Genomic DNA, 15,142 nt, shown 5'->3' on the forward strand with positions numbered 1-15,142 from the left:
TGATGTTATCATTACCTGTGGGCTTGGGCGCTGGGCTCTGAGCCCAGAAAAGGGGGCTATCTGTAAAGATTGGGTATTTGTCACATATATCCTCATCTAGTCAGCTGAAATGATGTATGCTGCTTTGTGTATAAAAAATGTATGCATGTTTGCTTGGGTGTGGACAAGTCATCTCCTTGTGGCGGTGTCTGTCTCGTGTCTATAAAGGCTAGAGACCTGCCAGGCTGCTTTGCTACACCTTCTTAATAAAGCACTAGAACTGGCCATTCTGGTGCATTTGGCATCCTTCTTTGGTATCCCTACACCCAGACACTCCAACGAGCCTTCCTTTGGGCCTGCGGTTCAAAACAGGGGGTATGGGTGGTTCTCCCACACTGGGCGCTGAGCAATGGGGGTGCAAAATTGAGAAGGTCCATAACTGAGAAGGTCCATTTGGGGTCACTAAATTTTGCCCTTGCACAGGGCTCCATATTATCAAAGATTACGATATTACCAAAGATTACTCTCACGCAGGGAGACAAAGCACTGCAATTTATAGGGTTTCCAAGAGATGGAATCCTAGAGAAGAAGCCCATATTGCTTTATTTCAAATTGTTATACAATGGATTTTTATGCTGCCCTTTAATAAAAAATAAAAATTATGGGATGATTTATAATAATTATATGTTTATAGGTTGCACTGTTGCTAGCAAAGCATAATGCGCAAATGCATCCCCTTGTTACCTTATGTTCAGGGCTACCAAGTAACTAACATCGACCCCCCCACCCCCATCATACACAATTCTGCCTTTAAAGAAGGATTTGGGGGAGAAAAAAAGTACCAAAGTGAAAAACCTCTGGAGATTCAATCTTCTTCATAAGCATCTTGATAATCAAGTCTTCAGGTATAGCTTGACCTTGATAGAGCAATTCATTACACTAAAGAAAAAGCAAAACAAAACATCATATTCTGCATACATAAAGTGAAATACATAATTAACACACATTAATTAGCACACATTACCTGAAAGAGCGTCTCCACCCCCATCGTTCAGCCCGGACACTGAGATCCAGCGCCGAGGGCCTTCTGGCGGTTCCCTCATTGCGAGAAGTGAGGCTACAGGGAACCAGACAGAGGGCCTTCTCGGTGGTGGCGCCTGTCCTGTGGAACGCCCTCCCATCAGATGTCAAGGAAATAAACAATTACCTGACATTCAGAAGACATCTTAAGGCAGCCCTGTTCAGGGAAGTTTTTAATATGTAATGCTGTACTGTTTTTAACACTTGATTGGGAGCCGCGCAGAGTGGCTGGGGAAACTCAGCCAGATGGGCGGGGTATAAATAATATATTGTTATTATTATTATTATTATTATTATTATTATTATTATTATTATTATAGGCAGCTACGTAATAACCATTCAGACTATTCACACATCTGGCCTGGCTTTTTTTACTCTGAAACTAGCTCCACAAAATCTCCAGAATCATAGAATCAAAGAACTGTAGAGTTGGAAGGGACCCTGAGGGTCATCTAGTCCCACCCCTGCAGTGCAAGAATCCTGCCCGCAGCCATCCCTGGCTGCGTTCAAACCACCAACCTTCTGCTTAACAGCCAGGGCATCTTTCACCACATCTTTTACTTCTTCTTTTTAACTGAAGCAACACTGAGATGAAATGGACCTTCACTAACATAGCCTTAAAAACAAAATATGCCCAATAAATCAATTAAAAAGTACAAGGTAACGGCTCTACCTTGATTCCATATTCTGTTTCTGCTGTTATGTTCTCATCAATAAGCTCTGAAGCTAAAAATGATACATCATAGAGAAAGAGATTACAATTTATTAGAGTTGACTTCTGGATGCATATGCACATTTAACACAACAGAGTTTAGATTACTTTAAATAGTAATTAAACAGCAACAATGTAGAATGATCATACAGATCATGATACACCCCGCTTCTTTAACTACCCCTCCACCGTGGGATGTAAATACAGCCCCTTTGCTGGATGTGCATTTCACAATATGGAGATGATGTCAACATGGGAAGATAGGTATACAGTGGTACCTCGGGTTAAGTACTTAATTCGTTCCAGAGGTCCGTTCTTAACCTGAAACTGTTCTTAACCTGAAGCACCACTTTAGCTAATGGGGCCTCCTGCTGCTGCTGCTGCGCCGCCAGAGCACGATTTCTGTTCTCATCCTGAAGCAAAGTTCTTAACCTGAAGCACTATTTCTGGGTTAGTGGAGTCTGTAACCCGAAGCGTATGTAACCTGAAGCGTATGTAACCCGAGGTACCACTGTATGCTTAGATAGTTATCTGTGCCTCAATAGAGGGCCTCTTCTTTGGTGCCTGTAGGCTTTGCTAGCCCCTTCTTTTCTCTCTTGTGAGAACACAGGTCTTTGGGAAACAGAATGAAGGACTATATAAGAGCCCTTATGGATCAGCCATAGCAACCAACCACTTGTGTATGAGAATCCCCAAAACAGGACATGAAGCAAACAGCCTTTTCATTATGTTGTTTCTTGGCACCTGATATTCAGAGGCATAATGTCTTTGATTCTAGATATATAGCCATTGATAGCCTTATCCTTCATGAATCTATTTTCTCTCCTTCTAAAGCAACTTGATGAATCCCATAGTTTATCTATGTGCTGTGTGAAAATTAAAAATAACCTGTACAGAAGACCTTTGGAGAGGGGAACAGTATAGGTATATTGAGCTGTTGTCTATATCTTCAACCTTTGTAAGGTTTAGGATTTTTTATTTCTAATTTTAATTTGCATTTTTGTCATGGTTTAGGAGAATTGTGGTATGTGTTTTTTAAAAGGTTTAAACTGTTGGCTGAATCAATTTTTTTTAATGCAGATACCAATTATTATTTTAAAAAGAATAAAGAAAAAGCAAAGCAGACTGCATGAATTCACAGCTGCATAAATAGAAGGACAATAACTAATTTATCTTCATGCTGTAGATTTACTAGAATCTAAACATAACCACTTAATCCCCAATCTGATTAAGAGTTTTGTGATGTTTTCATTGGCCTAATAAAAGCATCGCCTTATTAGGGATTTTCAAAGTTAAAAGGCACCCTCTGCCAATGTTGGCTTCAGAAAACAGCATTTATATCAAGGAAACAGTAGCAGAAGACAGGGGAAAGCACTTTTTCTTCCCCTCCTGTTCTCTGATCTTCAAAGTAGCTATGCAAGCTGCCAATTAGTTTTAAAAAGGTGAAATATTCTGATTATAGATATCCTGCATCATGAAATGTGGTTTTATCCACCAGAGGGCTCCCATGTTTTTCTAAGTAATGAAATCCAAGAAGACCAAGATTTGTAAACGAACAGTTAATTACAAAGAACTAAGTTAAAATAAGTTACTCGCAGATTGAATGAAAACTTATAGTGTGGTTTAAAAGTTGAGAGATTCTAGTCTTGCAAATATATTTTATTCTTTGGAAATCACTGTAATTTTTCACCAAGGGTAGAATTTCAGAGAAGCACTTATTTCTGAAACAAACAGGTAAACCTCTGTTGCCTTCTCAGCTTTTTACTCAGAATCCTGCTGATGCCAGATCAGTCCCAAGCAAGCAAGTGAGAATTCAATCACTGCCCTGCTGTGTTCATTCTTGCAAATTTAAGCAAAGTAACAGCTCCTGAGGAAATCAGATCACCTGGGGAACTATGGTTTGTTTCTGAGGGGCAGAATGAACTTGCGGAAGAACTTAAAATTGAAAGAAGAAAAAGAACAGGTAGCTGAAGTGGCAATGAGGTTTTCAGTTTGAACCTCAGAGAGAACCTGTATCCCCTTTAAATCACTTCACAGCCATAAAAGATGTTACTGTGGTAGCTATGCCTCCTGATTCAATTCAGCCACCAATCTTTCTCTGCCTGCTGAAGGTAAAATGAGATTGTCCTTGTTTCACCTAGCAAGAGGGGAAAGGTGTGCGACTAGATGGAGGGTGACGTGCTGAACGGGAGTGGGGGGGGGGCAGAAGTTGTGGCTACAACATGCAGCTCTAGATTGTGACCTGCACTTTAGGTGAGGCTGAAAGGATATTGTTTTCTATCTAAGCCTCCTAAAAAAAATATGTAAATAAGGTTTTATCTTGTACGTATTATCTTTTTCAGTATTTCAAAGTTTTCTTCTAGCATTTCCAGACCAATATCAGGTTCACCTTTTCAAATATGATCCTGAAACTTAATATCTAAAAAAAAAAATATCTGAACCAGTCTGACTATCCCTTATTTGGCTTCTATATACCTGAAGGAAAACTGAAGTGCTATATAACTGAAGTAAAATTTGCCAGTGACCAAAATGTAAAAGGGGGTTAAAAAGTGTACACTGCATACAATAAATGAAGGACACTCCTATAGCTCTGAACAAACAAGACCATAAGAATAAATGAACTTTGCTGAACCAGACTAAATACCCATTTAACACATTTTGTTTCTAACACTCTTATAAAAGCTGGCAAGCAGAGCATGAAGGCAGTATTTTAAAAAATTATTTTACTATTATTATTATTTTCCTTTTACTATTAAAGTTCTTAACATCTGAAAACAATGGGAAAGATGCATATTGCTTCATTAATCTGACTGACACATGTAATTTCAGAAATCATTCAAAAAAATCCAATAAGTAACATATTGTCTAACATAATGTTGCTTATATTTACCATCTATGAGTGTGCATTTCCAGATCTGGGCTAATTTTTTAGCTAATGTTTTCTTCCCAACACTCTGAAAAATAAGATAAATAAACATAAGAAGTATTGTTTAAAACTAGAATAATCCCTGCAGTGCTTCAAATGTAACATAATATAATGGAAAGACAAAGACTAAAAGCCTAATTTTTATTATAGACCTGTATTTATGGATTTGAAATGTGCAGGCCAGAAATCATATTTTTCATACCTGTATCTGATAGAATATATTCCATAGCTTCCATTTTTATACTAAACTTAAAACTGTACCTTCTGTTCCTTGCTAACTTTCACAGCAAAAACATATTTGACATTTTAAACTTGCTAGCCCTGGAAAACCAAAGTAACTGAAGTGATTAGATTCTACCTCCTATGTGATAAACATATTTACAATTAAGGTTCCATGCTGGGCTTGGGTGGGGTATAAAGTTAACTAAAGTAAATTTCTCCTACTACATGAAAACTGGTAGTGATGTAAAATATTATAGTATATAAACCCCGCTAGTTTTTGTACCTTACTGCTTAAATATGTGCTGTGGGGATAGTTTTATGCATAAAAGCAAGAGCTACTCCATTCTGGAAACTGTAGTCAGCATGTTGTTGTCACACATACAATCTTCTGTTGAGGATTGAGCTCAGGGAAATAATTTGAAGTAGAAACACTGAAAACACTGATTGGCTAGGGACCTGTGCCATCATAATCCATCCTCTTTCAGGAACAGTTTTTCAAGTTATAAGCAAAGTACAGGTTTTTAATTTAAAAAACAAAACAAAATGAGACACAATATAATTGTTTACATTAATATCTGCAGAAATAATGAACAGCTTGTATATTTCAACAAGATTTAAATTTGGACAAGAGTTGAAGGGGGACAGCCCACCAAAAGAATGGGGGAGGGGCAAACTACCAGTCAGGAAATCAGTATTTGTTGCATGAGTGCCCATTGAAGAGCAGCTGTAACAAGGAGCCAGGCTCAGGGCTGCAGGGGCTAAAAAAACATGGTCTCTCTGGTTTTTAATAAGCATGGTGGGTTCCTTAACTTTTCCTGGATTGTGCCTATTATATAGAAGTAAGTGCATCAAATGTACAACTGCCGCTTTACCTTCTAGATCTGTTTTGACTAATTGCACCCTGAAACTCAGTGAAGAGACTTTCGAGAGAAATCTAGGACTCAGCTACATTGCCAAAGAAAAAGCGTTTTATATGCATTCTTTATACATTCTAACACTGTGACAGCAGATGGTGCTGTGGAGTTCTGTTTTTGCTAACCCGATTTTTCATAAATGTTGCAACACGTTTAACTGAAAAAGTTATTTGTTGTGTCCAGATCCAGCCCTACTCAAAACAGACACAAACATTTTAGCAGTGCACAATGCTGGACTTGCTGAATCACATCCAATATATTTAACTTTGAGATATCTCAACACCAAGCTTCACAATGACATATTCATTATAAACTTTTAAAGAAGCTAATTTAGTCAGTGGTAAAGGGCTTGGAAGGACTGGAGCTCCAGTCAGCCTGATCTTATCACTGAGATTTAGAAATAAATCTCACTGAAATGGGTGCATTCTCAAGATTCATGGCTGAGAATATAAATTAGTACTTTTACAATCAATGGTTTCAGATCAGACTGTGATGCTTAACATTCTTACTTGGAACTAAAGATCAGCCATGTATTACTTTAATTACATGGAATCACCTCTAGGTAGTGGCTTCTCCATATTTTCACCATAGCGTGCAACAGAGCACATCATGTCACCCTTCATAGACTCTTCGAGTTGGAAGGGACCCAAGGGTCATCTAGTCCAACCACCTGCAATGCAGGAATCTCAGCTAAAGCATCCATGGCAGATAGCTATCCAGCCTCTGCTTAAAAACCTTCAAGGAAGGAGACTCCACCACTTCTCGTGGGAGTCTGTTCCACTGCTGAATAGATCTTACTGTCAGAAAGTTTTTCTGAATGTTTGGTCATAATCTCCTTTCTTGTAACTTGAAGCCATTGCCTCAAATCCTGCCCTCCAGAGCAGGAGAAAACAAGCATGCTCCCTCCTCCATGTGACAAGATATTTGAAGATGGCTATTATATCTCCTCTCAGTCTCCTCTTTTCCAGGCTAAACATACGCAGCTCCTTCAAGCATTTCTCTTAAGGGTTAGTTTCAAGACCCTTGATCATCTTGGTTGCCCTCCTCTGCACATGTTTCAGCTTGTCAACATACTTCTTAAGTTGTGGTCCCCAGAATTGGGCACCGTGTTCCAGGTGTGGTCTGACCAAGGCAGAATAGAGTGGTAGTATTACTTCCCTTGAACCGGACACTATACTTCTGTTGATAAAGCCTAGAAAAGTGTCAGCTTTTTTTCTGCTGCTGCATCACACTGTTGACTCATGTTACGCAAGACCTAGAAAAGTGTCAGCTTTTTCACATGATCCTTTTCACATGTACTGCTGGTAAACCAGGTGTCCCCCATCCTATATTTGTGCATCTGGTTCTTCCTGCCTAAGTGCAGAACCTTACATTTGTCCCTATTGAAATTCATTTTGTTAGCTTGTACCCAGTTCTCCAATCTGTTAATTCTGATTTTGTTTTCTGTGGCATTAGCTACCCCTCCCAGTTTGGTGTCATCTGCAAATCTGATGAGAATCCCCTCAATTCCTTCATCCAAGTCCTTTATAAAGATGTTGAACAAGAATGGGCCCAGGACAGAACCCTGTGGCACCTCACTTGTCACTTTTTTCCAGGATGATAAGGAACCATTAATGAGTACTCTTTGGGTTTGGAAAGTCAACCAGCTACAAATCCACCTAATAGTTACCTCGTTCAGCGCACATTTTACCAGCATCCTCACAAGAATATCATGGGGGACTTTGTCAAAAGCCTTACTGAAATCAAGCTACACTGTGTCCACAGTATTTTCCTGATCTACCAAGTTTGTAATTCCATAAAAAAAAAAAAGAAATCAGATTGGTCCAGCATGACTTATTTTTGAGAAACCCAAACTATTTCTGATGGCAAGTTAGGGCCACCACAGAAACACTGCAAAGAATACCAAAGCACAATAAGATATGTCATTTATGCTACATATTACAATAGTGGTGTGGGCAAGTCATCCTGCAGAGGCCATTTCCAATCTGTTCCATAAAAGAGATGGTATCTGCCAACTATTTGCAAACTTTAGGTGCAAGCATGAAGTAAAAACCATTGGTAGGTTTCTTTTTCACTAAGCTTGTACAGAGAGGATTGGCATGTCTACTGTGATCTCTTCAAGACTCCTGAGCTGAAGAGCCTGCACTTGCTATGGAAAATGTGTGTCTAGGCAGATTTTAATGTTATTATAACTTAAGTCAATTAAGGCTTACAACTGTTACTGAGCAATATGGAGAGAAAGGCTTTAATGCACTCCATTCATCCCACTAAGTTCAATGGGGCTTAATTCCAGCAGTGACAGAGCTTCATGCTCCAGCACTGGGGAGAAGAGAGCAGGCGGAGGCGGGGCTGGAACTCATCCCGGGGGCGTGGTACGCTGCCTGCAAGGGGGGGCAGCCACGGGATCGCGCTGCCGGGGGCAGTGTGCTCCCCCCGCACTCCTCTTCCTCCGCCAATGAATTCCAGGTAAGTGTACGTATATACTTCCTATAGGTACACTCCCATTGGACACACTGGGGTTTACTTCTGAATAAACATGTATAGGATTGTGCATCAAGTTATATTGTTCAAAATGCCAGTTTAATCAAACTGGAAATTCTTACGGGTTTCCCAAGGATGGCGAAACAGGTGGGCTTAGATGTAAGAAAGACTCTGTCAGCTTCGTCTTCATCATATATATCTACAAAGGGATAAGGTTGCTCCTCCTGTTGAGATGTCATCATTAAGCCTACATTAGGAGAAAAATGTGTTCATTATCAATATCACTATTACTTACAAGATAAACCGATTTACTGACAAGCCCTATATCACAATACCCTTTCAAAATCCAAGAGAGTAGTTAGGTTTCCCAGTCCAGAAACCATTCTTTATGATACAGAATGTTAGGTTTAAACTGTAAATTTAGATTGTTTTCAAAACTGTGAACCTTGAGTGCACAGGCAGAAAGTCGGTACAGTATAAGAAATGTAGTAGCATCTATGAAAAAGAAATCATGTGGTATTGTTAAGAAACCCCGACTACACAGCGGCATGAGAGAGTCTGGCTTCGGCCAGCACCGGATGAAACGATATGAAGAGCACTTACTGCGTGACGTGACCAAACTGTGTCCCTCTGCTTCTTTTTGGTGGCAGCCCACACTGAAGCGGCGCGCGCTAGGCTACCACTGATCCGCCGAGATTGCTGTTTCCCCGTAACCTTGGCGACCGCGACCAGCCTCGTCGTTCTCTTGGAACCGCCCCGCTCCCTTCGCCCAATCAACGAGCGCGATGAGGGCACGAGGCCGAGTAGTTTATAAAAGGGCACCACTAACCGGTCTCTTTTCAGAGGATCAACGGCCACGCTCAGCTGCCAAGTGTTCGGCGGCTGGGTGAGCGGCAGTTGGAGTCGCCTTCGAGAGTTTCGACATTAACGGTTTCTCTGTAGCGGAACTGAGAGCCGTTGGGGGAAAAAATCGGAGCCTTTTCTGATCGTGTCGGCCCTTAACGGGGTTCGCCTACATGCTCTCAGTTAGGAGTAAGTGGCGCTGAACTCCGCGGTGCTAACTCCCAAGTACGCATGAGTACGATCGGCATCGGACGAAGCGGGTTGAATCCGCGAAACCTTACGCCCTAATAAATTTATTAGTCTTTAAGGTGCCACGAGACTTTCTCTGTTTTAAGATCAGGCTGCAGCTACGCGAAGCGAAGTCCGCACCTTGTTGAATGTGTGAGTTCAACGGGACTTGCTCCCTAGGAAGCGCGAGACCTAAAAGCCTCGCGCGTTTATTATGCCACCAGCTTTTGTGGCCTCCACACCATCAGAGGTATGGAGGGTTCTCGGTGAACAGCAAATCCCCTCACATGCCCAGACCTCTGAGCCGAGGATAATACTTCAAGTATCTGAGGAAGACTCCGGTCCGCGAAAGCTGGTGCCATAATTGTGAGGCTCTTGTGACGGGGGCCAGGCACACCGGTCCTTTGGAGACAACAAATAACCTGCTGGTCTTAAAGGTGCCAACACGGCCCACCCTCTGGAAGTTGTGACCACGGAACACTCCTAACAGAGTGTGCTTAGCACTGCAACCACCAATAACGCGCTGAACAACACACACGGCCCACAAACGGCGCCCTTCCACCGAGAACCACTATATACGCAGTCCTGGCAGAACGGGCTTTGTTCCCGAACGTAAAATGGCGGCGGCAGAGGCAGTCACGTGAAGTTGCGCAGCCTTCGACTGTCACTCCTGCGACTGCGCAGGATGTAGGCGGGACGGGTTCCTTCCTGGTGTTTTGGAGAGCCCCCGCTCCTTCTACCTGTTATCCCTTAGCGAGGGGGCTGGTGGGAGGTTCTTGGTGTTTCAGTGGAGCGAGAGGGGGAAAGAGTTCGGGGTTCATGGACTCCTCTATCCCCACTCGGTAACCTCGGGGTTTCTGGGAGCAGAGCTTCCCTCAAAAGAAGGAAGGGGCGCCCGAGAAGGGGTTCGCCACTGACTGAGTGCGGCCCTCTCCCCGCTGTCACCATGCCTGTGGCGGCTCCGATCATCAGCTCTGTGCAGAAGCTGGTGCTGTACGAGACTAGAGCTGTAAGTAACCCCCGCAGCGCCCGCTCTTCTCTCCCACTGCTTGACTGATGCCTGGGAAGCTGTAAGTGCTGCGTTGGGAAGCGGGGAATGCCACTGGTGGTGATCCAGCTTAAACCTTCTGAGCCCAGTTTACACCCTAATCCTATGGATGTTTACTCACAAGCCCCACTGTGCTCTCTAGCGCTTGCTCCCTGGACCAGGAGTGGGTAAACCTTGGCTCTCCAGATCTTGTTGGAGGTCCCATCAACCCTTGCCAGTGATAGGTGATGAATGATGGGAGCTGAATTCCAGTGACACCTAGAGGGCCACTAATGTTTCACCACTCCCCTAAGATGTGCCTAGTATAGTAGCCCATGGTTTAGACGGGAGTGACTCCTAATGAACTGGATGGGATTTTTCTGAATAAACATGCATAGGAACAGACTGATAAGGGTCCATGCTGTTTGGACCATAGAATAATGAAGCAACACTGTTGAGGGGGCAAAAACCTCAGAGCAGACCCCTACAACTGCCCAGTGATGGCTGAGCAATCTTAAAGGGTATGGAGTGCTGATTGCTGTAGGAAGGGAATGAAGGATTCTGGGAGAAGTTGTGGCTAGCTGAAATACAGTCATACCTCCAGTTTAATGCGCTTTGGGTTGAGTGCGTTCGAGTTGCGCTCCGTGGAAACCCAGAAGTAACGGAGTGCGTTACTTCCGGGTTTCGCCGCATGCGCAGACGCTCAAAATGACGTCACGTGCATGCGTGGTAGCGGTGAAATGCAACTTGCGCAGACGCGCTGTTGCATCTTGCGTTCCATTCAGGATGCGAACGGGGCTCCGGAACGGATCCCATTCGCATCCCGAGGTACCACTGTACTGAACAGAATCATTCCACACTTAGACTCTGCAAGTGGAATCTGCAACTATGTTAGTAAACTGAGGTGCTTATTTTGTTCAAAGAAATGAAACACCTCATAATTTTACCCAAATTGTAGGGTGAGGCTGTCCTGTCTGTAAAAAAGGTAAAGGGACCCCTGAGCATTAGGTCCAGTTGTGACCGACTCTGGGGTTGTGGCGCTCATCTCGCTTTATTGGCCAAGGGAGCCGGCGTACAGCTTCCAGGTCATGTGGCAAGCATGACTAAGTCGCTTCTGGCGAACCAGAGCAGAGCACGGAAACGCCGTTTACCTTCCCGCTGGAGTGGTACCTATTTATCTACTTGCACTTGATGTGCTTGCGAACCGCTAGGTTGGCAGGAGCAGGGACTGAGCAACGGGAGCTCACCCCGTTGCGGGGATTCTGTGGAAGGAGCTAAATATTGCTTGTTTGATGAAACATGGTCTCTTTGTTATGCCACATTGAAGTAGAGGTACTTCAACTCCTCAGCGCTGTGCCTTTGCCTCATGCAAGCAGCCTGGTTACCAAACCTTAAATTTCGTATAATATGAGAAACTAAAAGATAATGTAATATGTTTACCTGGATGCAAGTCCTACTGTGTTCTCAGTTAAGTGTGTGTAGGATTCATTAATCTGTTGCCGGTGTTTCTTGGCTTAGCTCAGTGTAGCAAAGCAGCAAAAAAGACCAGGGGAGCCAAGTGACCACTAAATTTGGCTTAGCATGTTGTGTGATTCAGGCCTGTGACATTTACACTGTGACCCACTTCTAGACATATTTGCTCAGATGCAAGTCAAACTGAGTTCAATGGGCTCTTTCAAATGAGCATGGGTAGGACTGCTGCTTATTATGAATGGTGATAATTTATTATTGAAGACTTACATTTACTGCTAGTTCTTTAATTCTGTCATCCATTAATTATACACTCGGATGTATGTTTTCTATTTTTTAAAAAAGTTTCATTTCTGCATAACATATATAGCCTCTAGTTTTATTGGCTGCCTATTTGTTTGATAAATAAATTTAAGGTGCTGGTGTTTATCTGTGAAGCCCTAAATGTCATTGGGCCGAAATACTAAAAGGATGGCCTCTCTCTCTGCTACCCCAGCTATGTCTTAATATCTTCTGAGGTGGCTCTTGCTGTGTTTCACCATAGTAACACAAGAGAGAAACTTATTTGCAGTTGCACCTCATATGTGGAACACCCTCCCCTTAGAAGTCTGACTAGAAGCAACATGGCTATTATTTTCTTGCCAGATCAAGATGTATTTGTTTATTTAATTTCATAAAATTTATACACTGATTGTAAAAAGTGGTTTGCAAAAGGATTAAAATAGTAAAATCAAGAAAAGAAAAATACAACCCTACTTTAAAACATACAGAAGTTAAAATACTGAAGCAGATTGGCTGAACTTTCTAAGCATCTGGGTATGTTTGTTTAAACAGGAATGTTTTTAGCAGATGCCAAAAAGAGTACAGTGGTGCCTGCTTTATTTCAATAGGCAGGGAGTCCCACGGTGTAGGTGCTGCCACACTAAATTACCAAGTTCTTACAAATGCAGAATGGGTGTGATGGGGCACCTGTGGTAATACCAATGTATCTATTTGCCCAGACATTTAATAATAATAATAATAATAATAATAATAATAATAATAATAATAATTTATTTATACCCCGCCCTCCCCAGCCAAGGCCGGGCTCAGAGCGGCTTACAAACAATAATAAAAACAAGAAGAATGATTACAACTTAAAAACAAAAATAAAATACAACATTAAAATAATGGAACATTAAAATATTAAAATGTAGCCTCATCGCAGGAGGAGAAGGAAAAGAAAAAAGAGGGGGGGGAGGGAATCAAATTGGCTCCAAGCCAAAGGCCAGGCGGAACAACTCTGTCTTACAGGCCCTGCAGAAAGAAATCAGATCCTGCAGGGCCCTGGTCTCATGAGGCAGAGCGTTCCACCAGGCCGGAGCCAGAGTTGAAAAGGCCTGGCTCTGGTTGAAGCCAATCTAACTTCCTTAGGGCCCAGGACCACTAGGGTGTTGCTATTTATGGACCTTGAGGCTCTCCGTGGGGCATACCAGGAGAGGCGGTCTCGTAGGTACGAGGGTCCTAGGCCGTGAAGGGCTTTAAAGGTCAAAAGCAGCACCTTAAATCTGACCCTGTACTCCACCGGGAGCCAGTACAGCTTGAAAAGCACTGGGTGAACATGCTCCCATGGCAGAGACCCCGTGAGGAGTCTCGCTGCAGCATTCTGTACCCGCTGGAGTTTCTGGGACAGCTTCAAGGGCAGCCCCGCATAGAGCGAATTACAGTAGTCAAGCCTGGAGATGACCGTCGCATGGATCACTGTGGCCAAGTCGGGGCAGGAAAGGTAAGGGACCAACTGCTTGATGCGGCGAAGGTGGAAAAATTTAAAAAGGTTTTAAGGTAGTCATTGCGTAAATATGATTGCTCTGATTTTGACTGCCTTTTTATTTGTCTATGGCAGGTTTTATTGTGTTTTTGTGTGTGCGTGTGCGCACACGCATGCACTGTATATAATTTGATCTGTACCCTGCTCTAGTATCTGACAGATTATGGGTATTTTAAATAGGTCCTCATCTTATCTCTCCTAAATTGTTTATCTGAATAGTATAGGCTTTGCCTGCATTTGAGAATTGCTCCTGATATCTCACCCCAAGACTTGTCTACACAGAATCCAACTGAGATTGTTCATAAGTTTACTAGACAATGGAGAATGTATGTTTCCAGGCTATATACATATCATAATAATCTTTATTTGCATCAGCCACTATCCATAGCAATAATTTAAAATACAATGTACTGAAATAGAGGTAAAAACTTAACTATATAAAATTACATGGAGGTTTACATCAATAATCAAATAACAGATCTTATTCTAATTGCCCCTGCTAATTTTTTTGCAGTTTTTGGCTATTTACGTATATATTTATCCTAAGGTAAAAAGATAAAGGACCCCTGGACGGTTAAGTCCAGTCAAAGGCAACTATGGGGTGCGGTGCTCATCTCGCTTCAGGCCAAGGAAGCCAGCGTTTGTCCACAGACAGCTTTCTGGGTCATGTGGCTAGCATGACTAAACCACTTCTGGCGCAACGGAATGCCGTGATGGAAGCCAGAGCATATGGAAATGCCATTTACCTTCCCACCGCAGCGGTACCTATTTATCTAGTTGCACTAGTGTGCTTTTGAAATGCTAGGTTGGCAGAATCTGGGACACAGCAACGGGAGCTCACCACCATCTTGCTGATTTGAACCACCAACCTTCCAAAGGGCAAGCCCAAGAGAATCAGTGGTTTAGAAGACCACAGCATCACCTGTGTACCTTATAGTATTTCCCCTAACACAGCTTTAGGGTGATTATTTTCACTGGGAAACAACATAGGGAGAAAGAGTTTTTCAAAAACTTCCTAGCTCTTCATTCCTGATTGAGACCCACCCTACTGCTATTTACAAAATGGAAAAATACTTGTTGCAGATTTTCACCTTTTCTGGTTTGTGATAAGGAACTGTGCTTCCTGTCCAGTATTCTCTCTCTATGACAATAATATTTACAAAACACTTAGGCTATTTTACAACATGCAATAAATTGTAGCAGTTCATGGTATGTGCATTACATTATCAACCACAATAAAAATCAAGCCATGTTTTCCTTCAGAAGGTCAAATGTGGGGAAAGATAATATTACGAATGAATCAAAACAAATTTGGGTTCCTTAGAAGCATATTGAGAATTCAAGAGTCGTGAGGCATTTTTAAAAGGTAATGAAGGGGGAAAAGGACAAACAAATGGAAACCTTGAACTCCACAATGTGGAAATTTTCTTTTCGGTTTTCATTTGCCATGTAT

General features: G+C 42.3%; 2 protein-coding genes across 5 annotated transcripts in view; one reads left to right on the top strand and one right to left on the bottom strand.

Annotated features, from left to right (window-relative positions):
• AK9 (adenylate kinase 9) overlaps window positions 1-9,941 on the bottom strand; it is a 68,418-nt gene extending 58,477 nt beyond the window's left edge. The window contains exons 1-5 of one of the 4 annotated variants that reach the window (XM_081856684.1): window positions 9,840-9,941; window positions 8,437-8,561; window positions 4,662-4,725; window positions 1,733-1,785; window positions 822-918 (exon numbers count right to left, since the gene is read on the bottom strand). In XM_081856684.1, the coding sequence (XP_081712810.1) occupies window positions 822-918; window positions 1,733-1,785; window positions 4,662-4,725; window positions 8,437-8,556 (334 nt within the window). In that variant the 5' untranslated portion in view covers window positions 8,557-8,561; window positions 9,840-9,941. Of the gene's footprint in view, window positions 1-821; window positions 919-1,732; window positions 1,786-4,661; window positions 4,726-8,436; window positions 8,562-8,917; window positions 9,567-9,839 lie in introns of those variants that run through there. The other 3 variants (XM_081856685.1, XM_081856683.1, XM_081856686.1) reach the window with 3 other exon arrangements.
• A 179-nt stretch (window positions 9,942-10,120) lies between these two features.
• FIG4 (FIG4 phosphoinositide 5-phosphatase) overlaps window positions 10,121-15,142 on the top strand; it is a 68,919-nt gene continuing 63,897 nt past the window's right edge. Inside the window, exon 1 of the mRNA XM_081856955.1 lies at window positions 10,121-10,394. Within this exon, the coding sequence (XP_081713081.1) occupies window positions 10,332-10,394 (63 nt within the window). The 5' untranslated portion in view covers window positions 10,121-10,331. The remainder of the gene's footprint in view (window positions 10,395-15,142) is intronic.

The sequence above is a fragment of the Podarcis erhardii genome, assembly GCF_964252035.2.
Source record: "Podarcis erhardii genome assembly, chromosome: 3".
NCBI classification, from domain to species: Eukaryota; Metazoa; Chordata; class Lepidosauria; order Squamata; family Lacertidae; genus Podarcis; species Podarcis erhardii.